The sequence below is a fragment of the Vipera berus genome (assembly GCF_964194415.1).
Source record: "Vipera berus genome assembly, chromosome: 7".
Taxonomy (NCBI): domain Eukaryota; kingdom Metazoa; phylum Chordata; class Lepidosauria; order Squamata; family Viperidae; genus Vipera; species Vipera berus.
Genome location: NC_138209.1, coordinates 55,528,221 through 55,550,596, shown reverse-complemented (window position 1 = coordinate 55,550,596; position 22,376 = coordinate 55,528,221). Strand labels below are relative to the sequence as shown.

Here is a 22,376-nt window from a genome sequence, read left to right as displayed (position 1 = left end):
TAAATGCATTAGTATTATCATTAGCTAATAAGTTAATTTCATACTGCTGAGAGTTGAAGTCGAGTACTGGCTACTTCAGCTGCTATGCTTCATCCTCTGTGATTTTATATGACATTCTACATCCTAAGTTCATCAGAAACATAAATGTTGGAGAGTTATTTTATTAACTGTTTAATATGATTGCAAACTGCCATACCATTCAGACAGTTATAGGTAGGAACTAACAGAACACCCACATCAAAATATTTGCCCAGTCTGTTCAAAAGAACAATCCTATCAGCCAAAGTGGCTAACGTTGGTACCACTCACAAATCTTTCCTGGACTTGGATTTATGCACTGGTTAAAAAGATTCTCTATGGACAGGAAATGAGCATCACCATTTGAAGATCTTAGGTGTTCACTTTGAGGGCACAAAATGAGTCACCATAAGAATACATGATTTATTTTTAAATGGCAGGATATAATAAAGCAGCTATGGTCTTAAGTTGCATCTGATATTTCTTAGGGTATTGGGATGTCAACTGCTTTTTTTTTGAAGAAAAAGTTTTGCAGAATGTCTTATTCTACAGTTGTGTTAGCTTTGTGACTTGTCTGTTTACAGTTTCAGAGGCACATTGCAAATTGTTTCAGTGTATTTTGCTTTATATGCTATTAATCCATCCTATTCAAAAGCAAAATTATGTGAAAACATTTTTTAAAGGTGTTGGCAGAAAAAGTTCATGTCAAGGCTTTGACAATAGCCCAGAGAGTAAATCTTTTGCAGCAAGGACTTAATGATAGATCAGGTAAAATATTTTTATTTTAATTTAAATGTTTTAAAGCAGTTTTATTTTTTCCAATACATGTTTAATGTGTGTGTAGATAGTGATGGGAGACAGGATATTTAATTTAAAGTAACTGCCTTTGAAACCATTGGGATGTTCTTAGGAGCAATAGTAATCAAAGCAGGTAACTATTATAGTCATAAGGTCAGAAACAGAATTATAATAAAAGTAATATGATAAATTATATATATATATACAACATCTCTTCTGTGGGAATCTTTACTCTCCCCTAGACTCAATTTTACTCTTCTTATCTGAGAAGGTGAAAGACAGTGTAAATCAGGGGTGGGTGGGTGGGGAGTGTTAATTTCCCAAGGGGGCACATGGGAAACAGACTGTTGTGGAGGGCTGAACCAATAGGACTGTGGCTATGGGCTGGACAGAGACAGCCAAAGAGCCAGATAGTGCTCATGTCTGGTGTAGATGAATGTAGGAACCTTTAAGTCAGAAGAAATTTAGTCTTGGAAGAGAAAAAGATATAAGACTCAAAAGGAACCCACTTTATTCTGTTGAGTATAAAAGGGGACAAAGAAAAACATACTGAGGCTTTAAAGATTCATTAACATCAAGTGAACCACCATGGTCATTAAGTGAATCACATGGTTGTTAAGTGAATCTGGGCTTTTCCCCCCATTAATTTTGTGGGAAGCCACCTTTGAAGACCACAAATCGTGATCCTGTGACCACAGGACACTGTAAGTGCTGTAAATTTGAGTCAGTTGCCTTTATTCCAAATTGCGATCGTGATTGTGGGAGTAGTAAGACAGTCGTAACCTCCAGGATGGGCTGTAAGCACCATAGACTGTTGTTAAACAAATAGTTGTAAGTCAAGGACTACCTGTAGTGAAGATTCTGAATCCTGCTTTACAAAGTACTTGTAATGTTTTGGGGAGGAAGGGAGAGAGAGAGAAACAGAGATTATTCAGACAAACATATATATGCTATATGTAGCACGTGTGTATGTATGTGCATCTGATGTGGAAATCCTTTCTGTCTCTAATAGAAAGTGTGAAAGAAATGGTAAAGAAACAGCTTCTCCAAGCTTGGTTACGACTAGCTGAAGGAAATGTTTTAGAATTGCTTCATCATCTGGATGTGGAGAGTTGCCCCGAAGTGGGTATTCTAGCCCTTAATGCTATGTTCCTGCTGTCTCCCCTCCAAGATCTGATTAAAAAGTTTTCAGAACTTGATGACAGGTAGGGGTAATACAGCTGTGGCTGTCTTTACTTGGGTTAGAGTAATGTGCATTCTCTAGCAGGAACATTATAGTCTTCTGCCTCTAAAATTATATTCCATGATGCTTCAGTTGGATTTAGTAGCTCTTTGTTTTTAACACACGCAAAATTTCCTGCCCATATTCTTAATGAAACTAGTGCAACTGTGTGTTTTGAGCCTTCCTATGTCAAAGTTTCTGAACCTTAGCAACTTTAAGATGTGTGGACTTCAACTCCCAGAATTCCCCAGCCAGCAATGCCAATACTTGGCTTTTAAAAAAATTAATACTCCCAGCATGTTACCAAAATACGATTAGGCCTTCTTGTAGTGGTAGGTTCAGATAGCACTCTAATAGTCAAACATAACTTAAGGTTTAAACACGTTGCATGTAACAACCAATTGTGGTATGTTTATTTTTTAAAAAGGTTAAGCTCGTTATGTACATAGGGGATGTTACACAGATATAAGCCACTGACACCACCAGGTGGCAGGGTGCCCTGTCCAGATTGGCAGGGTAGTCTTTGGTGGGAAATCCAGATAATGGGATTGGTTCCAAGTATACCTGGCTAGGTATATAAATGGGACAGTTGCCCCTTTGTTCGCCCAGCCTGTGCTACATCAATAAAGAGTTGGAATGCTGACTCCTGGTGTCCTGAGTCGTCCATCTTGGCCATGCGGTCCGGAGCCCACTATTTAACACTGGCGACGAAGGTGGGATCAGTTTCTGTTGGCACAACATACCACACCATGCACAGCGACAGGCAAGAGTCCTGCTGAGTTACGTTGGGTTTGGCGCCTTATTACTAAGTTGAACAGACTTCACCCTGACAGAGTGGCAGCACAAGAGGAGCAACCCTAAATGGTCACCTCCAGAGAACTTAACATAGGTGAAATGGTTTGGGCCCGGAACTATGGTCATGGGCATCCCTGGATTCAGGGGGTGGTAGTCGACAAAACGGGGCCTGTATCATACATTGTAGAGGTGGAGGAGGGTCGTGAGGTGAGAAGACACATTGACCAGTTGAGGAAGAGACACCCTGAAAAACCACAAACTGTGATTCCAGAGCAGCACAATGACATAGGGGTGGATAGGGCTCGGAATTGGGACTCAGTTGGCGACCCAATTGATGACCCCATTGCAGACCCAGTTGACCAAAACATGGGGCAAACAGTGAAACGGTCAGCAAGAATTCATAGGCCACCGGCGTACCTCAAGGACTATGTAAGGTCTTGAGGACTAGGGTTTTATGTGATAAAGCAAGCTCCACACTGCAGGTTTTTTTTTCATTAGTATGTTTATTATGTATGTTTCCATTGTTCTTTTGTATGGGGGGAAGGGGTGTTATGTACATAGGGGATGTTACACAGGTATAAGCCACTGACACCACCAGGTGGCAGGGTGCCCTGTCCGGATTGGCTGGGTAGTCTTTGGTGGGAAATCCAGATAATGGGATTGGTTCCAAGTATACCTGGCTAGGTATATAAATGGGACAGTTGCCCCTTTGTTCGCCCAGCCTGTGCTACATCAATAAAGAGTTGGAATGCTGACTCCTGGTGTCCTGAGTCATCCATCTTGGCCATGCGGTCCGGAACCCACTATTTAACACTCGTGACATGTATAAATGAAGTGGACTGGGAAAAGGAGGTATAATTGGAGAATATGTTTCTAAATCTATATATTGTCATATTTTATTCTTATTTATGTTTTTTGTTCTTAGTACAGTTCTTGAGGTGGGACTGAGTTTGTTTATTTATATAGAAATCAAACAGGCTTGTAGGCTAACATCTTATAAAAATTATATAGGCCACCAACTTATATGCGTATAGGCCACCATCATCTAAAATTGTTTTATTTTAATCATTTTGTTGACGTTTTAGTTTTGCTATGTTATAGATTTTATAAACCACAAAAACATACTAGATTATGATGGATATGAAAGAAACACAAAAATAAATAGGGAAATATTAGAGAACAAAATCTATTTCTTTAACTTTTCATCAACAGCATACTCATAACATTATTTCTTAAAGATAAATATCAAAACACAGTGATACATTTCAGAAACTTGTTTTAATGTAGATATAGGTAAATTAGCTTGCAGTGATTGCTTTCTGAAATTTCCTAGTTTATATAACATAAGAAAAGAATTGAGTTTTTTTGTTTTTGTTTTTGATGGAAACTTAATAGCGCCCCATGTGCTTCATTTGAAGGAAAACTATTCCAATAGAAAAACTGACTGCAGAGAGTGCCTTATATTGGAAAGCTCTTTGTGAGCACTTGAAATCCAAAGGAGAAGAATTCTTAGAAGAAGTCCTCCCAGAGCCTGCTATCTATGCGGATTATCTATTGAGGTAAATTAACACAATTAATTCAAAAATTGCAATGTCTGTTTGATATACCTTCTGCTTTATTCTTACAGTTATCATTCTTATTTGTATTGGTGTTAAGGTTCTCTGATGCCATTTTGGAATATGCATTTTGGAATAATTGATTTTTAAAAGATCTGTTAATAATGAAGATATCTGATGGGCGGGGGATGCTGCAGAAATAATAAAGGGGGTTAAAATAGAATGGATGAGTTGTGTAGTCAGATTCGTAGTACCATGCTGCGTAAAGGAGAAAAACTTTCAGATATCTTGTGATTTTGCATTATCCATCTAAAATTTTCTAAATATTCAGCCATTGACAAAGATCAGGAGAAGATCAAAAACCACATTGCTGTCTTTGGGAAGTGTGTTGAGCTGTAATTTGAAAGGGCTGTGAATTAATACATTAGCCTGGGATTGGCAAGGAGATAAATTTTAATCCCTTTTGATTTTGTTATCCTTAAGCTACTTTCAAAGCGTTCCAGTACTCAGTCAGGAAGAAAAGGAAGATTTGGCCTGCATTGAGCAATTGATGACCAAGGAATTTATAGGTCAGCAGTTAATTCTAATGATCGGCTGCATGGATATCACTGAAGAAGGAGGCAGGTAAGACTGTAAAAAAAACCCCATGCAATTGTTTTAGGCAATTGTGAAGGGTAATTTTTTTTACAAGATATATTTTAAAATGCTTATAGAAAGGAACAGGTTGACTTGGAGGGATATTGTCTGATGATATCCCTTTGAGCAAACCAAGTTAAGATATTCACATCAATTCAAGTGGTTTGTAAATATTCCACTCATAGTTGTTTTGAGCCAAAGGGGTATGGTACTTACAATCATGTAATATAAATGTTTTGCAGTAGAAAAGAAAGTAATGGTTGCATTAATTTCAAAAATGGGGGATAATCTGTAAGAGAGCAAGAATGAGGAGCATCTGGTCTGTGAGTTGTCTATAGTTGGGTCTGAAAACAGGTCTTCAGAACACCAATTATGTACCTCATCTACAATGAAGAGGGTGATGTTGCTTTCTCCATGCAGAGAAAACATGTCTTAGATCATCAACAATACAATCTCCTAATACAGCCTATGACTTCTCTGCTCGTGTTCCTTGTTAGGACCCATGTATGAAAGAGGTTCATGTGATGACATTACAACTCATGCTTGACATTTTTTTTCATTGGGATTCATATTTTTGAGGCCCATTCCCTGGTGTTATCCGGTCCTTTGGAAGAACAACAGGGAAAATCCAGCCTTGCTGTTCAATTCAGTTCCTCTGTCAGAGAATCATCAGATGTTGAGGGAAAGAATCACCCAGAAAAAATGGATTCAGAAATATAAATGGGGCAGAGAACATCAATAGAAATAATTGAGATTTAAGAATATCCAGTTGACCATCTAGGCTGGGCAGTTGTAGTCCGGCCGCAGAACATTTTCACTCTAAAAAGTTTCCCTTTTCCCAGAATTTCATGGACTGAGAGTGTGTGTAGTAGAGGCAGACATCACTGTAGCCAAATAAGCTTTCTTCTCTGTTTCAGTCTGAGCTTGTCTTTTATATCTTTACAGGGAAGGGTTTTTCCATGTATTACAATATTCCTAAGCAGAGAAGAAACCCTAATTGTAACATTTGGGATTTGAAATTGTGTTCATTGGCAGGAAACAGTGATGTCCATATATCAGAAATACAGGCATCAACCCACCCCCAAATAACGATTCCTTGGATTTTAAACTAAAAAACATGAGTATTGCTTTCTTTCTTTTTTAAGGAAGAGATTGCTGAGTGTCCTACAAAAAATTCTTATGATTCCAACCTTGTCAACATCCCTTGTATCTAATCTTATGGAAAAGTTGCTTTGCCTTTTGAAGGATGATGACCGAAGAATCCAGATGGTATGTTCTTTTGGTTGCAACTTTGAAAGTTTAATCCTTTAGGGAAATCTTCAGAGCAATTACATTAGCCAAAGTACCTATTTTGAATCCATTTCTCCTTTGTAAAAAGTTTGCTTTTTTGGATGTTAAAAAAACAGTTGACTAGAGTTGTCCTTGACAGCTTCAGGTGTAAATATTCATATATTTAGAAAAATTACAGAATATATGTAGAATAACAGTTGGAAGGGACCTTGGGTGTCTTCTAGTCCAACGCCTTGCTCGAGCAGGAGACCCTGTACGAGAGGTCCTGAATCCCTGGGCCACGGATAGGCACTGGTCCACGGCCCGACAGGAATCAGGCTGTGCAAGCAAGTGAAGTCCCATCCGCACACATATGGGACCTAGGCAGCATGCAAAATCCCCATCCTGGCCCACAGAAAAACCGCCTTCCACAGAACCAGACCCTGGCATCCAAAAGGTAGGGGGCCGTTGCCTTATACTAATCCAGACAAGTGATTGTCTGATCTTTTGAAAACCTCCAGCAATGGAGCACCCATGACTTCTGGAGACAAGCTGTTCCACTGATTTATTGTTCTCACCTACAGGAAATTTCTCTTTATTTCTAGTTGGTTCTCTCTTTGATTAGTTTCCATCCATTGCTTCTTGTTCTGCCTGCAGGTGCTTTGGAGAATAGGTTGATCCCTTCTTTTCTGTGACAACCCCTCAGATATTGGAAGATTGCTATCATGTCACCCCTGAATGATTCATACATTTATATTTAATAAAGCACTTTTCAAGATCTTGGCTAGTTTGCAACTGTGAGTGATTAACTAGATTTTTCTATAAACATCCTCATCAGAGCATATTTGCTTGTCCTCTCGATAGATGAGAGACACTACTAGTTTTCCTCCCAGTTGTGAAGGTTGATGTTCCTGATATGGAAATCAAGCTAGATGGGCTCATTGAAAAGTCAGAATGGGAGAAGACTTGTGGCATAGAGATCCAACATGGCCTTAGGATGCTCAAGATAACTTTTAGTAACTTTTACTAAAGCAGACTCCTTCCGAGGAACAAGAAATACTATTTTCTCAAAAGCACCAGCAATGCAAAGGCTTCACATGAAGTTTTGTGGCTGTGTAGAGATTTTTTTTAATGATGTAAGTTTCTCCCAAATTTCCTCCAGAAATTAGTGTTGTTTGTTTTTTAGCTTTAATGACAGGAATAAAATAAGTTCTCCAGACATGTTACAATTTCAGGTTGGTGCTTATTTACATTTTCAGGTTGCTGAAATAATTTCAGAGGCGCGGGAAACCATTGTGACAGTAGACAAGCAGCAAGATGCAAGTGAGATAAGAAAACAAGAGCTTAAGGTATGGGGAGATTGTTCCACTTTTTAAGCAATTCAGTGTTTTAAAATGAAATAACTACAAGTGATTGCATTTTTTTCCTGCAGCTTCTGAAAAATATGAATGATATGGAATGGAGAGGGCAAATTTTCAAAGTTTTTATAAATCTTGGTAATGATGGCAATTGATTTTTATTTCCTTTTTTAAAAATAAATTTTGTTAAATTTAAGTATTTAAAAAAGCAACGTGGTGGCTGGGTTAATCGATAGTTTAGTAACACAAAATTTTTTAGTACAAATCTCAAACTACAGCCTCAAATACTCTCTTTTTCCCTTAATATCTACTATCTCATATTTAAGCTAATACAGTTCTTATTATATCAACTAAATAAAAACATCATTATTACATTTATCAATAAATTTTTAGCTTATACATATCTTAATTACTTTTATATTGAATCTTTACATTCAATGTCCTGTTATTAGTTTTCCCAATTTTTAGTTTCCCATCAATATTCAAATTTAACATTTGATATTTATAATTTCCAGGTTTTAGGTAACCAAAGTTTTCTTTATCTCAATTTATAACAGAATCTAATATTCAAAATACGCATCTATTTGGGTATAATCTTGTTCTATTTCCTAAAAGTTATCTATTTCCCCCCATCTTACATCATCTAATTAATAATACAGTATCCCCTTTAATAAATCAAAACCCATTATATATATTGTCTGTGTTAATAAACATATTAACACTATTTTTTTCTTTGGGGTCTAATTTTTAAGTATTAAACAAATAGCATCCTTATTTTCAACTAATTTCCAAATATTTTAAATTTAATGACCAAAATTTCTTTTATCTCATCTTCTCCCTTTGACCCTCTAATATGAAATCCCCTCTAATAAATCAAAATCCCAATTTTCTCCAGCCTTATTCTGGCTTTCTTTCTTTGACAACTAGCCTTCTATGTCAACACTTTTAAATCATCAAATAGAGCTCCCTCTATTATATATATTGTTTGGAATAAGAGATACCATTTAGTTGCCATTTATTTGGAAGGGCTAGGCCATTTGTATTCCTTAAATTGTCTCCCTATTATTCCAAATCCCCATAATTGTCCTGGTATGTTTATCTTCCATTCAGTCTGCTTTTCTTGCTCCTCAAATTTCTTCTGGTTTATATAGAAAGTCTTTTCCATTTTCAGTGTTGTCAGTCTCTTTTCTGGATATTCCATTGACTGTATTTGTTGGTCAATTAAGTCCTTTGTCTTAGTATTTGATTGTTCCACTTCTTCTGTTACCTTCTGCGATGTTAGTTCTTTAGTTGTAGTCGGAATTTGGGTTTGTATATCTAAGCTGACATCTTGTTCTTTTCTGTAACATCTTATTTCATCGCAAGCTGCATGTATTGCTTTCAGCATGGAAAGAATCTTTTCCTGGTCCTCATCCATTTCTTTCATGTGTTTATAAATAGTCTTTATAGTAGAAGTCATTTGTCAAGCAAGATTTTATAGTCCAAGCATCTCAATATAGTATCCAATATTCCTCAAATAAAGAGATAGGAAGGCAATTCCCCACATATAACTCTGAAAGTCAGTAAAGGTTTACATTCACAGTTCGTAGGCCAGTTATGCCACCCAGCTGTTCTCTTACAGCTGAGTTTCTCACAGGTGATACCAAGGTCAGAAGAGTCTTATCTAAGATCTGGGCTTTGAGCCAAGTCTCTTTTAGGAAATAACAAGTTGTAGTACCAAACCTCACCACAAGATGTCACCGATGCCATTTAAAGTTTTTTAAGTCTAAAATTTTTATAATCCTTTTTCCAATTTTATTTCTTTTTTGTAGATAAAAAAAGTCTCTGTTCTGTTCCAGCTTACGACCAGCCCAGTTTGAATGTCAGGGACAACCCCTTTTTATAGTCAACAGGCTGGAAAAACCCAACCAAATTTATATACAAAGAAATCAAAAGTTCAAACAAGAGTTAAACCAAAAGTTCAAACAAGTTAAACAAGAATAACAGACCAGGACTCTAGCAGAAGATCTTCAAACGGTTGCCTTCAGCAACCAGCACCTCCCACACCTTCCCCTTTTATCAGCAGCCCCAAGGCGTGGCTTCTCATTGTCTTCTCCTCCTCTCACCGAGTTGCCTCATTGCCTTTCTCTGTTCTACTCTGCTGGATTGCCTCCTGCTCCTAGCGTCCCTGAATAGATCCAACTGTGAATTATCTACGTCCAATACCTCGTGCTCACACGGCTGAGTCTGATGAGGAACATGATGGGAGGGGCCAGGCTGAGAGTCCTGCAGTGCATCAGAGCCTCCCTCTAACACCAAAGGTTCTCCAAACCCCTCTTCCTCCTCCTCTTCAGAATCATCAGACTCAGCTGCCGGTATCACAGGCTGATGTTGAATCACAACAGTCTCCAATAAAAATAGGAAAAATTTTGGTCTCCAAGTTTCAGGAACATATAAATCCAATTAGATTAAAGATATTCTTTTAGTGCTTTAATTCTAGGTAGCCAGTCGCTTTTATTCTTAGAGGGTGGGATAGAAATTCCCTTCCCTCTCTCCTCACAGGGGGAAAGATACTTCAGGATGCTTTTACAGGAAAAGAAAATACTTAGGGTAAAGAGAAGATCAGATCTCACCCAGTTTCATCCGGGTTGCTTTCAAAGTGCTTGGTGGTAAGTTTGACTTCCGTTATCTGCAGCCTAGTGACGGGCCATATTACTATGGTCGGTCTTTCCTCCGCCGGTTTGGAGGGCTGCCCTGGATCGAGTGGAATGGCTACCACCCTCCTGCAATCAAGCGGGGGTCTTCTCCTTGCTCTTCACTCCTACAGGGCGACTCAATCTTTTCCAGGGTCCCCCAGTGGAGCGAAACCGAATGCGAAACCAAAAGTGGCCGTGATGGCAAACTGGAAGTCGATTTTGATTTCCTTTGGTGTATGTAACTTCAAGTTGGAAATAGAAGAAAATAAAGTAGAAGGATGGACAATGTGTTCAGGAAACCTCCTTCATTGAGGACACTTTCTATCACATTGGGGTCATCTCCCAGCTGCAAGGAAAGACTTGGCTACTGTCGTGTACATCCCGGTTACCTCAGTGTCAGTGTGAATTCCCTTCACCAAGCCACCCTTCCACTTGCTCTAAAAAGGACAGCTGGTCCAGAGCATGGTGATCAAGTTGTAGGCCACCTGGCCATGGACATGTTCCCTCCTTTGAAGCAATAGTTGGCTGCTCATTAGCTGAGCCAAATTCAGATTTGTAGAGGCTTTTGCATAGGGAGTGTCCTAAAACTATATTAAATAAGATGTTACCATTAATCTTTTATGGTTTTCAAAATGGTAACCTCAACTGTTGTATTGTCCACTAAAATTAGTACTCTCGGGGGGGGGGGGGTTGTATTACTTGAAGACTTCTTTCTTCATCCAGGTCTTTGCTGAGAAACTGATGAACAGATTTTGTGTCTGTTTTAGTTTCTTCTCCTTTTTTATTGTTTTATAATACTTTTATTGTATACTTTACTGTGTTTTGTTTTATTTTTATTGTATGCTACTTTATATCTTACAAAGTATTTCCAAAAGCTATTTTCACTGAGAGAAGCACAAAGACATATGAAATGATGGTATTTTTAATATTCATGTTGCAGAGATTTCATACTGGTGGAGGTTGCTGAATCCAGATTCTGATGAGGTAGCAGGACTTATCCAACCTTAGTTGATCACAGGAACCAAGAAGCATCTAGCTCTTTTGATATGGGAATGGGAGACCCAAAAATTCCAGACTTATGGACCAGATTGGAAAGACAAAAAGTACTTTTTGCAAGTAGGCAATGATAGAATTCATTGCCACTGTCAATAAAATTGGGTGTATGCAGGAATCAGCAGTTAGGTTGATTGAGATGTCTACTTTTTGTAGAGGCCTATAATATAATACCCAGTAATTCCAGGGCATAATTTTTTTTGCTTTCTTTCCAGCTGGCAGAAATAAAAGTGAAACTCATGGAAACAAAGTATGCTCTGGAAAAGTGCGTGGCCATGCAAGACTTCAGTCATGCTTCTGTATTAAAGGAGAGGATTATAGAGCTGGAAGGTATAAAGAGCGGCTTGTTGAAAGAGACAGAAGAATCCAGAACTAAAGAGATATGCATGGAAAAGGTTCTGTATTTTACACTTGCTCTAGTTTTTCCAGTATTTTCACATATACGTATTAAGAACTGTGTATACAATTTGTTTGAAATGGCTTTTTAGAAGGAGAAAAGAATGCTTGTAGTTCAGATTTGAACTGTGAAGTCCTAGAGTCCTTTTAGTCCAGCACTGAAGATGTTACTTAGTTGGGTAATGAAATGTTTTCAAGAAAACAAGGTAAGAAAACAACAAGGACTCCATAGGAAGAGAAACTGAAAATCCTGCTATGACCTGCGATCTCATCCAAAGATGCTAGTACCCTGTTAAAAAAGAAAGAAATGAGCCAGAATATCTCTGTATTTACCTATCTACAGTACCTAGTTTTATACAAATGGGTTATTTCTCATGTATAAGTCTAGAAAAAAAATCCAATCGCTGCATCATTGCAGAACAAAACTAGATGTGAAATATGGGAATTAGAGTGATTGTTGCTGGAAAAATCTTTGGAAAAATCTTTGGAAAAATCTGCAACTAGATCTCAAGGTGGCCGATTGATTGAACAGACCATCTTCTTTAGTTGGAGTTGATAAATGTAGGGTCAAATTTTGCTTGCTTTCCTATAGAAATTGTTAATTCAATTGAGTGTTGCTCACTTTTGTTCTTGGTTAGCAGAAAGCAGCGTAGATATTTGGGCAGACAGAAATCCTGAACTAAGCTATGATGCTTTTATTTTAAAAGAGTGATCCAGAAACACTTCTGAAGTGTTTGATGATGTGCAATGAACTTCTGAAGCAGGTCTCACTTTCCAAAGGATTAGGACCCACATTGGATGGAATAATTGAATCCCTGGTATGTGGCAACCTTATGATATATATCACAATATAGAAGAAGTGTGCTAAGCAGGAGCGAGTATATGTGGTCTCAAATACTTTTTTCTATCTCAGGTAGCTATACTTGTTCTGCATTCTATTCTGCATGTATATCCACAAAAGGCAGCCAAGGACCAAAAATGAATTAGTTTGAACTGTATAGGATTTCACTTTGCAGGCACCTCACACAGCTTTTCTACTTCAGCTCTCCATTGGATTACAGATGGAATCAGTTTTAGCTTTTGGGTAGTTCCTGGCAACTTGGTTTGGGATCTCCCAACCTTATTTCTACCAAAGAAGGAGATAAAGTTTTATATAAGTTAGAGATTCACTATTTTTCCATTTTTTCCACTATTTGTCCTTTTTTATATAGTTCTTTCAAACAAATCTGAGCAATCCATCCATATATTTGACCACCGGCATAAGCATTTGTTAAAATCAGTTCATGCTTTTTTGTTTGCAAAAGCATCCCCAAGGGGAGGTTAAAGAAGTTGGCCCTCCATCCTGGCTTTTTATACATCCTCTGTAGTTACTCTGGTCTCTTTGGTTACCAAAATAAGTTTCTTAACTTAACAAGCAAGTGGCTACAAGGTCCTCTTCTGTTCAATATGTCTTGCTATGTTTGTTCTTCTAGATAATTCCAGGAATTACTAATATCCATCCTGCTGTGCGAAACATGGCAGTGCTGTGCTTGGGCTGCTGTGGCCTGCAGAGCAAGGAGTTTGCGAGTCAGCACCTCACTTTGTTGTTGCAAGTAAGTAGGTTTCATTTTTCATGAAATGTCTGATAGAATGTGGAAAGCCTGAGGAAGAAGAGCGCCTATTGCAACAGGTATTCTTGAGTCCAAAAGAGTAGGAAAATGTGTGAAGGGAACCCAGAGTAACTCCACTTCGCTTTCATAGGCACAAATTGATTTGGTTGGCTTTCAAGTTCAGAGTCAGGCCCAACAATGCTGGCCAACTCAGCAAACATTAGTACTTTGGAAAGATCTTTGTTGTTAGGAGAGTATAATGTAACAGAATCTTGAAAATCTATCAAGTAATACTCTAAATCAACCTATAATAATTAAAGAGGAGTTACTTGGAGTCTCTTTCTCATACTTCTTCCCTCCCTGGATTGAGAGGTCTGTCTTGCAAGTAGATGGGAGCCACTACAATGGCATCCTGGAATTTTAAAGAAGGTCCAGTTGTGCTATACCATGCTAAGAGGGTGAGTGGATGGGTGGGCTGCAGAGCTTGTAGAAAACATTTCCCATTTACAATTGGCCACAAGTTCTATGTAGTGATCATGCTGGGAACTATAACTGGGACATGGAGCTTCTAACTAAAAAGTAGGCAAACCTGGACCAGCAAAATGCTGTCAATCCATATTGCGGCAAATAGCTGTGGTATTTATTTCCTATCTTCTTACTTTCACATTCTGTTTAAAATAAATCCTACGCAGGAAAACTCATACTTTTCAATTGTAATATCAGCATCTATTCAAAGTCTGATGTTCTGAATGTTGGACTTGAAACACTGGCAACATCTCTTTCCATTGTCCTTCATCAGGAGTCTCCAAATTTGGCAACTTTTAAGACTTGTGGACTTCAATTCTCAAATTGAATTTTGGGAGTTTAAGTCCACAAGTCTTAAAAGTTGTCAAGTTTGGAGATCCCTGTCTTGTATCCATGGTAGAAGAGCATTCTTCTGGAAGGTGTAAGAGTAAACACAGTAGTTTCCCAAGTTTGGGGTTGTGACTTGTTCCCCAACCAGTTTGAGGCTGCAGAGGCATTAGCAGAAGTGTTTGATTGGGGAACCACTGGAAAAGATGCAGGTGGGGAGAGGGCTAAGGATGGGAATAGAAAAAAAAATAAAACTCCAATTTCTGTTCTGAAAAAACTCTCCAGATACCCAAACTGCTGTCAACATTTCTTGGCAGTATGACCAAATGCTGACTGCCCAATTCTGGGCCAGTTTGAGAGGCTGTGGGTAGAATATTGAAGCACATGGAAGCTCCTTACATCTCAGAAGTCCCCTGCTTCAGTTTCTACTTTCAATTTTTGCATTTCACCAGAAATTGGCTATTTTGCTTCTGTCTTGATTGCATGTTTGAAGGAGTGTGCAGATTTTGAGAAGGCCATTGTTCAGATTTATAGCCCAATTTATAGCCCTTTAAAGAGTCTGAGAATTTTTTTATGGCTCAAGCAATGAATTATAGTTTAAATTATACAGATTCATAGGTCCTGTTTGGTCTTTCTAATCTTATTCAGATATTGCAAATTGACGAAATGAAGATAAAACTGAGTGCTTTAAAAGCAGTCTTTGATCAACTAATGATATTTGGAATAGAACCGTTCAAAGACAGAAAAGTTCAAACTGGAAATGAAGAAAATGAGAGTGAGAAAACAGAAGAAGAAACAGCTACCATTCACAATCTTCTTCAGCTTCTTTCTGGGTTTCTAGATAGTGAGGTATGACTGAAACTAGCAAATATGGAGGTAAATTTTAATTTCATGTTTGGAAAAATATAAAGAGAAAAATTGAGCATAATATTTCCCTGACTGGTATTAGCAACATAACACAAAAATTGAATGAAAAATGCTAATGTCAGTTATATATCACTCATCTGAAGAGAGACGTGTTGAAATAGTAATGAGAGCTTTTTTTATTGCTTCAGATTAATTTCTTCTAGTGAACGTTCAAAGGTACAACTGCATTGGAAAAAGTTACTTATGATTAGTTTTCATGCTTAAATTGTAACATCCCCATGGTCCATGATCAGAATTTGAGCACTGGACAATTGGCATGTATTTATGACAGTTGCTTTGTCCCACGGTCATGTGATTGCCATTTGTGACTTTCCCACCCAGCTTCCAACAAGCATAGTCAATGGGGGAAGCCAGATTTGCCTAACGAGCACATAATTCACTTAACTGCAGTGATTCACTTAATAACTGTGGCAAAAAGGTTGTAAAATGGAGCAAAACTCACTTAACAATTGCTTTGCTTAGCAATGGAAATTTTGGGCTCAGTAGTGGTTATAAGTCGAGGACTACCTGTAAATGCAATCTTGCAGAATGAAACTTAGGGTAGATGTTGCAGCTCCAATTTTCTATGGAATAATTGCTGGAATACACTTGTGTAAATCTGTTCTCCAGTTTTCAGAAATTAGAACTGAGGCGTCCGAGGGATTGGCAAAGCTCCTATTTTCTGGCCGGCTAATCAGCGCTAAGCTTCTTTCTCGGCTGGTTTTGTTGTGGTATAATCCAGTGACAGAAGAGGATACACGTCTTCGACATGCCTTGGGAGTTTTTTTCCCTTTATTTGCATATTCAAATAGGTATATTCTGTGTATATGTGTTTCTGTGTAGTATTTTTTAATATACAGGTCCTCACAACAGTTTGTTTAGTGACAGTTCAAAGTTGGCACTAAACAAAGTTACTCATGACTGTTTTTCACACTTATGACTGTTGCAGCATCCCCATGGTCATGTGATCAAAATTCAGACACTTAGCAACTGACTAATTATGATGGTTGCAGTTTCATGTGATCACCTTTTGCCACCTTCTGATAAGCAAAGTCAATGGGAAAGCCAGAATCACTTAACAGTGGTGTTACTAGCTTAACAACTTCAGTGATTCACTTAACAACTGTGGCAAGAAAGGTAATAAAATAGGGCAAAATTCACTTAACAATATTCTCGCTTAGCAGCAAAAGTTTTGGGTTTAATTATGGTTGTAAGATGAGGACTACCTATATTTTAAATAGCTCAATGAGAACTTAATTGAAAAGAAAAAAAATACTGTGAGTTTTTTTATTTGAATAATAACAACTACCTAACTGATTTGCTACATGTTTTCTTAAAAATAATTTTTGTTGAATTTTTTACTGGGTATATTTCAACCTTATCGTTCACATACTTCTAGGTGTTATTAGGTATCTATTTTTTATGACCATGTGCTATAAAAGAGCAGAAGGATCCACAGTAAGATATTAATTACTGTTATTAGAATATTAGATTACCTTGTTGCTGTTTGCTGTCATTTGCATCTGATGCCACTTTCACAAAATATTCTTTCATCTGGACATAGAATTGGTTTCTCTTACGTTAGTTGAAAAATTGATGCAGATGGGTGCATTTGATGTTATGTTAAGACCTTACCTGTTACATTTTAAAAATGCAGAACCAATCAGGAATGCTTTGAAGAAACCTTTCTTCCAACGTTGCAAATATTATTTAATGCTCCAGCTTCATCACCATTGTCAGAGGTTGATGTAGCTAACGTTGCTGAACTTCTGGTGGATTTAACAAGACCCAGTGGATTGAATCAGTGCTTTCAGAACTTCCAGGTAGGGTGAATTGTATGTGAGGATGCTGTTTTGTTTGATCTGAGATTAGAAAGCCCTCAAAATATGTGTTAAAGCCTCCTCTTCTTTGCAGTAATACTTTTGTTGAAATTGTGGACAATTTATACTTGGACATTACCACATTGTAATGGCTTTTTCAGGGTTTGACAGTTCATGATAATTTAGCGGTGAAAATATGCAATGAAATTTTGACGGATGCAAGTGCACCAGATGTCCGGATATACACAAAAGCTCTCTGTTCCTTAGAACTCAGTAAGGATTTCACAAATGACCTCATGGATTTACTTGAGGATATTCTTGTGGTAAGCCATAGCCTAATGATATACAGATATACACATACCAATACAGATTCAGAGGGTTTCTTGTAAAATTTCTGAGACACGTCTTATCAGAGAGAGTGAGAAGAAACAATATTTGTCCTCTGAAATCTCCATTCTCCAAAAACCCAAGTTTGCAAAAAATAATTAAAAATTATCGTTTTTGGGCCACCAGGTTTCCTTATCTTCTAATTTCTTCTGAGGAAAAGCCCTGAAGCCAGGGTTTATCAAACATTGTGGTGCCATGATCCTATAAAATAATAAATAAATTTGTTTGAAGTTCATTTATCAATATGCTAAGCTTGTAAGCTGCCCTGAGTCTTCGGAGAAGGGCGGGATATAAATGGAATTAAAATAAAAAATAAATATGCTAGATGTCTCATTGGAACTCATCGGCTAGAACACCCTGGGAAATTTAAAATGATCTTCCCTCTTAAAAATATGTTGATAAAAAAATCCAAAACAAAAATTCTATGCAGAATTCTCATTCCACATTTTATCAACCTAGATTGCCAGTGTGTGGATGTCGCATGTAGAGAATCCATAGCCCACTCTAAAAAAAGTTGAAAGTTCTCCCTGTCCTCAGAAACTCAAATAAGTGACAAAATGGAAAGTTTCACAAACTGGAAGGAAGTCAGCTTGGTTCATAAAACAAGAGCAGGCAGGAAGCAGGAAATGGACATAAGTGTTTCCTCAGATACCAAAATGTGTAATACTTTTATCTAGAGCAGGGGTCTTCAAGCATGGCCCTTTTACGACTTGTGGACTTCAAGTCCCAGAGTTCCTCAGCCAGGAGCAAGCTGGGAGATACAGATATAATGGTAGCAGCCACAGAAATAAGAGGAAGAAAAGTATATTGTCAAATAATGTATCAGTGAGAATAAATGATGATAAAATGGGAATTATGGGGAAAGAAAAAGAGTGCAAATTAATTTAGTCATTTTCTATAGGAAATCTCTATGCAGACTTAGGTAGATATCCCTTCCCTCTTTCATGGTTCTCAATGAAGAAATAGGGGCAATTACTTCAGTTTCTCAGTTTCTTTTGGCCTGATTCTTAAGAGCTGGGTGTTTTGGAGCAGGGTCCACCTTGACTCTTTTTGAGTCTCTCCTCAATCTGTATGGATACCTGTGTAGTCTTGTTAGTCTTCTATGTTGTTATACTTTCTCATCTTCTCATCCTCTTCCTCATCTACCTATTTTGGGAAATTTGTCAGAATGAGCGAAAGAGAATCTGAGTGGGCCTAAGTGCGAAGCACTCTTGAAAACTTCTCCTGTGCCTATCCTTTGGGCGCAATGGGGAGTGGTCATTGGACTTAGAGTTAAGATCCCTTTCTTTTGGGGGCAAAGTTGACTTTCTTTTGGGGGCAAAGTTGAGAAAGGAATCTTGATTCCATCTGGATGGGCCAAAAGGGTTGCTGCTGGCCAAGAGCCACTTCAAACCATTCCATTCACCACAGTTGCTACTCTTAGTTTGAGAAGGACATAAGAGAATTATATGAAAAACTTGAAAATCTTCAACAAGGAATCATATTTATTTATTTAACAGTCTCTGGTTGTCGTTCACAGATTTCAGGAATCAGTTTTGAGTGACTTCTGTGGTTTTCAAATATTAATAAAATTATCCCATGTTATTTGCAGTAATGCACTATTCATAGAGAGATATTATTTGCATTTCTATTTGTTAATGAACTTCTTAGCCCAACATTCAATTCCAATACCAACCCACATTTAGGATCAACAAATGTCCATTATGTACACTTCTAAATAAGCTGTTGTTGACTTCTCTATTACAGAAAGTAAAAGATAAAATGTCTTTAAAAATGGTTGAAAAAGTCAAGAACAACTTAAGCAAGGGAAGCCATGTTGATGGACGTGTTTCTAAAGAAAAGGACATTGCAGAAATAGCAGCAAACAATTTGGACTGCAATAAACCATGTACTTCCACTAGCCAGAATGAGGAAGGTAACACAGAGAACATACTATACTGTATTTTTTTAATTTAGAGAATTAAAAATGGGGTAGGGGAGAAATTTGTGTATTAAGTTTGTATTATACCAGTGGGGGAATTGCTCAGTTTTTACATAATGCCATTATCATGTGTATTCATGGATGACATTTATGTTGGCATTAATATGTTGCCATGAATGTTGGGATTGGAAGCCCAGGTCTAGGTGTGTTTCACTTCTGTCTCCTCTTTAGTGGTTATCCTAAAGCCCTGCCCTCCAGGATTGCTGAACATAGCACTGTTTATGCTCCTTTTAAGTGGGGAGTACAGACATTTTTGCTCAAGAAATAAGTCATTGACTCATATGTTGCTTCGGAAATAGTTTGTTTAGATGGAGGTGTAACAGATTCTTTCATTCATATTTGTATGCCTCTCCACCAATCACCCTGGCTCAACACATAGTGATGAGCTCAGAGTGGGGTTGTTCTGAAGTTGCTGACTAGGAATATAGCTGCTATTCCTTTAATTAACAGAAGAACTTCTGCAGACTGCAAATGTTATGTTTGTTTTGATATTAGAAGAGGTATAGTACACCAAATAACTTCAAGTGACTCACTTGTCTTGACTGGTACCCTTGTCTCAGAAGCTAGTGGAAGTAAGTTCCAGAAACTTCCTTGTATTTGCAATCCCAAAATTAGGAGCTATGTTCCAGCATATAATTAGCATGAGATGCTCTGATTAGAATAGCAACATTGACTTTGTCCAAGTTGTTCGATATGTTGTCCTAAATAGGTGATAAAGTAATCAGTCCTACTAAAGAGACAGAGTACACACCTCTAAAGCCAAGATCTACAAGAAACAGAGCAACAAAAGGTAATAATCCTCTGAAGCAAACATACTTTTGCTTTGTAAACCTTTCTCATAAGTATTTGTTTGGCTAAAGAAAGGACATGTATGAATGTATGCATGAGCTGAACTGAAAAACATAGACACTCACTTTTGGGGCCACTTCGACTTTATTGAAGTGACGTGTTATATTGGCTTTATTTTTAGCTGTAAATTCTCATGGAATCAAACCCTTATTGCATGAGATACATCCAATGACACTGGACACTTAAGATTCATTGGGGGAAGAGGAAGCTATAATGCTAGGGTGCATCTTTCTGTGGAACACCTCTGGAGAAATTACAGGTTCATGGTTTAAAACTTAGATATGTACATGTTGTGTATCCCTTTTAGGTCTGAGAAAAATAGAACTGCAGACTGAGCACAGAAGTGGATATTCTAGAACTAAAGGGTCTGAAAATGACAGGTAATTTGAGTTATGTGATAATTTCTGCTATTGGGATTAGACATACATTCAATTTTCTTCTTCCTTTGTGATTAAAAAATTACATTGGGCTATTCAGTGTAGATGACCAGGCTGAACCCAAGGGCGAGACCAAACACATCACCAGCCTGGAGTCCCTACGACTCCCAAAGAGACCCAAGTCTCTTTAAGACCTTGAATGACAACAAAGTGCAATGGGCTAATTCAGGGGTCTTCAAACTTGGCAACTTTAAGACTTTCGGATCCTGGCTGGCTGAGGAATTCTGGGAATTGAAATCCACAAGTCTTAATGTTGTCAAGTTTGAAGACCCCGGGCTAATTTATTGAAGAATGTTAGGTAGCGTCAAATATGGCTATTGGATATTGTTTCTTTCCCTCAGTGCCATCTGGATGCAGGACTAAATTTGACTGCCTCTGGCTGACGTGCTCCCTTGGCTGCAGGTAGCTATGATAAAAAGATTGGATAGGGGACAACATAAGGCTTTAGTTCATCCATGGTGAAGGAGGCTTTTGGAAGAGACTCACTGTCTACATTGCCAGTTCATGGACTTCTTGGAAGTTGATGTCCAAAGCAGCTGAAGGAGAGGGGGCAGGAGTGGGAGCTGTGTTGATGGGAAGATTGGGGTAGAAGGTGGTGGTGGTGGGAAAGTAAAAGCAAGTGTACTCAGGTGAAAATTAAGATAAATAGTGGAAAGATCTGGAGTGGAAAGATCTGTTTTGATATTCCCATATGTTTAATAACAGGAACTCAGGAGTTGTCCTAACAAACTTACTGATGGAGGGTGTCTTCTAATTAAAAAATCCTGCTTGTGTCCTATTGAAGCCATTACATCTCAAACTTCTTTCTTTGCTGGCAGAGAAATTCAGCAACCTGTTTCCATGGCATATTTGCAACCATTCCACCGAATCAAAACAACAGCTCTTGCAAAAACGAAAATGGATCTCTCGAAGCTTCTAGACAAAGAATAGATTAACTAAACCTATTTGTCACTAAAATTTGCTTTATGTGCTGCATAATAAAGATAATCTTTGCAATGTGGTACATTTCATACAAAGACCTCTCTATTTTTTTTAAAGTGCCCATTAAGGATGCTTGACAATTATACTTAATTACAACCAATTTTTATTGCATCTATAGTTCAAGCTGTTACTCTGAAAGCTGTGTCTTGGATGGTTAGATCAGTTTTGTTTTTCAAAATTTAAACCTATTATTGAAATTTGTTCTTTGTGAAATATAATAAAATGTAGTAGATTGTCCATAGTATTTATAAATATGGCAGATAAATTATTTTTACTTTTTTACAAAAGAGTGACTGCTGTACAAATTCTATCTTCCAACTTCTCAACTAAGTTTGGAAGCTTTTAGCTTTAAGAATTTTAAAATGAAAATCATTCTAATACAGAACTGCATCAATAAAGCAATCATGCATTATTATGAACTATCAGAAGCACACAGCAAAGTACATGCTAATTTTTCAAACTATAAAAGCATTTTAAATAACTCTTCCCACCAAAGACTAGTAGTATTCGTAATGTGAGAAGAGTTTAGAAGGATGCAGACTGTCCAAAACAATGTATTTAATCATAAAAACATTGAATTTTTAAGCTGAGCAAATGAATATTCATTACGGCTCTTCACACTCGACAGGCCTTGCTTCTTTTAACAGCCCCTCAGAACCAAAACCATGTGTCCTAGCATATCTTGCAGTGCCAGAGAGCTTCCTGGGTGTCTCTTGCATATGAGTCACATTCATGTGCACCAGGGGAAAATTGTGTTACCCATTGCACTTGATTAAAGCCAATTGCAGCATCCCATGG

The 22,376-nt window shown here is 37.7% G+C and overlaps 2 protein-coding genes across 3 annotated transcripts in view; one reads left to right on the top strand and one right to left on the bottom strand.

Moving 5' to 3' along the window:
• The window catches only part of NCAPG (non-SMC condensin I complex subunit G), a 33,380-nt gene extending 11,187 nt beyond the window's left edge, over nucleotides 1-22,193 (top strand). Inside the window, exons 6-23 of one of the 2 annotated variants that reach the window (XM_081332960.1) lie at nucleotides 702-786; nucleotides 1,829-2,021; nucleotides 4,252-4,392; nucleotides 4,873-5,013; nucleotides 6,171-6,294; nucleotides 7,554-7,643; nucleotides 11,596-11,775; nucleotides 12,484-12,594; nucleotides 13,249-13,368; nucleotides 14,866-15,066; nucleotides 15,754-15,935; nucleotides 16,781-16,946; nucleotides 17,105-17,266; nucleotides 19,077-19,245; nucleotides 20,021-20,101; nucleotides 20,468-20,540; nucleotides 20,939-20,999; nucleotides 21,416-22,193. In XM_081332960.1, coding sequence (XP_081189086.1) covers nucleotides 702-786; nucleotides 1,829-2,021; nucleotides 4,252-4,392; nucleotides 4,873-5,013; nucleotides 6,171-6,294; nucleotides 7,554-7,643; nucleotides 11,596-11,775; nucleotides 12,484-12,594; nucleotides 13,249-13,368; nucleotides 14,866-15,066; nucleotides 15,754-15,935; nucleotides 16,781-16,946; nucleotides 17,105-17,266; nucleotides 19,077-19,245; nucleotides 20,021-20,101; nucleotides 20,468-20,540; nucleotides 20,939-20,960 — 2,241 coding nt within the window. In that variant the 3' untranslated portion in view covers nucleotides 20,961-20,999; nucleotides 21,416-22,193. The remainder of the gene's footprint in view (nucleotides 1-701; nucleotides 787-1,828; nucleotides 2,022-4,251; nucleotides 4,393-4,872; nucleotides 5,014-6,170; nucleotides 6,295-7,553; nucleotides 7,644-11,595; nucleotides 11,776-12,483; nucleotides 12,595-13,248; nucleotides 13,369-14,865; nucleotides 15,067-15,753; nucleotides 15,936-16,780; nucleotides 16,947-17,104; nucleotides 17,267-19,076; nucleotides 19,246-20,020; nucleotides 20,102-20,467; nucleotides 20,541-20,938; nucleotides 21,000-21,415) is intronic. The other variant, XM_081332961.1, reaches the window with a different exon arrangement.
• The window catches only part of LCORL (ligand dependent nuclear receptor corepressor like), a 246,480-nt gene that overhangs the window by 23,235 nt on the left and 200,869 nt on the right, over nucleotides 1-22,376 (bottom strand). The gene's annotated exons all lie outside the window — the stretch shown is intronic.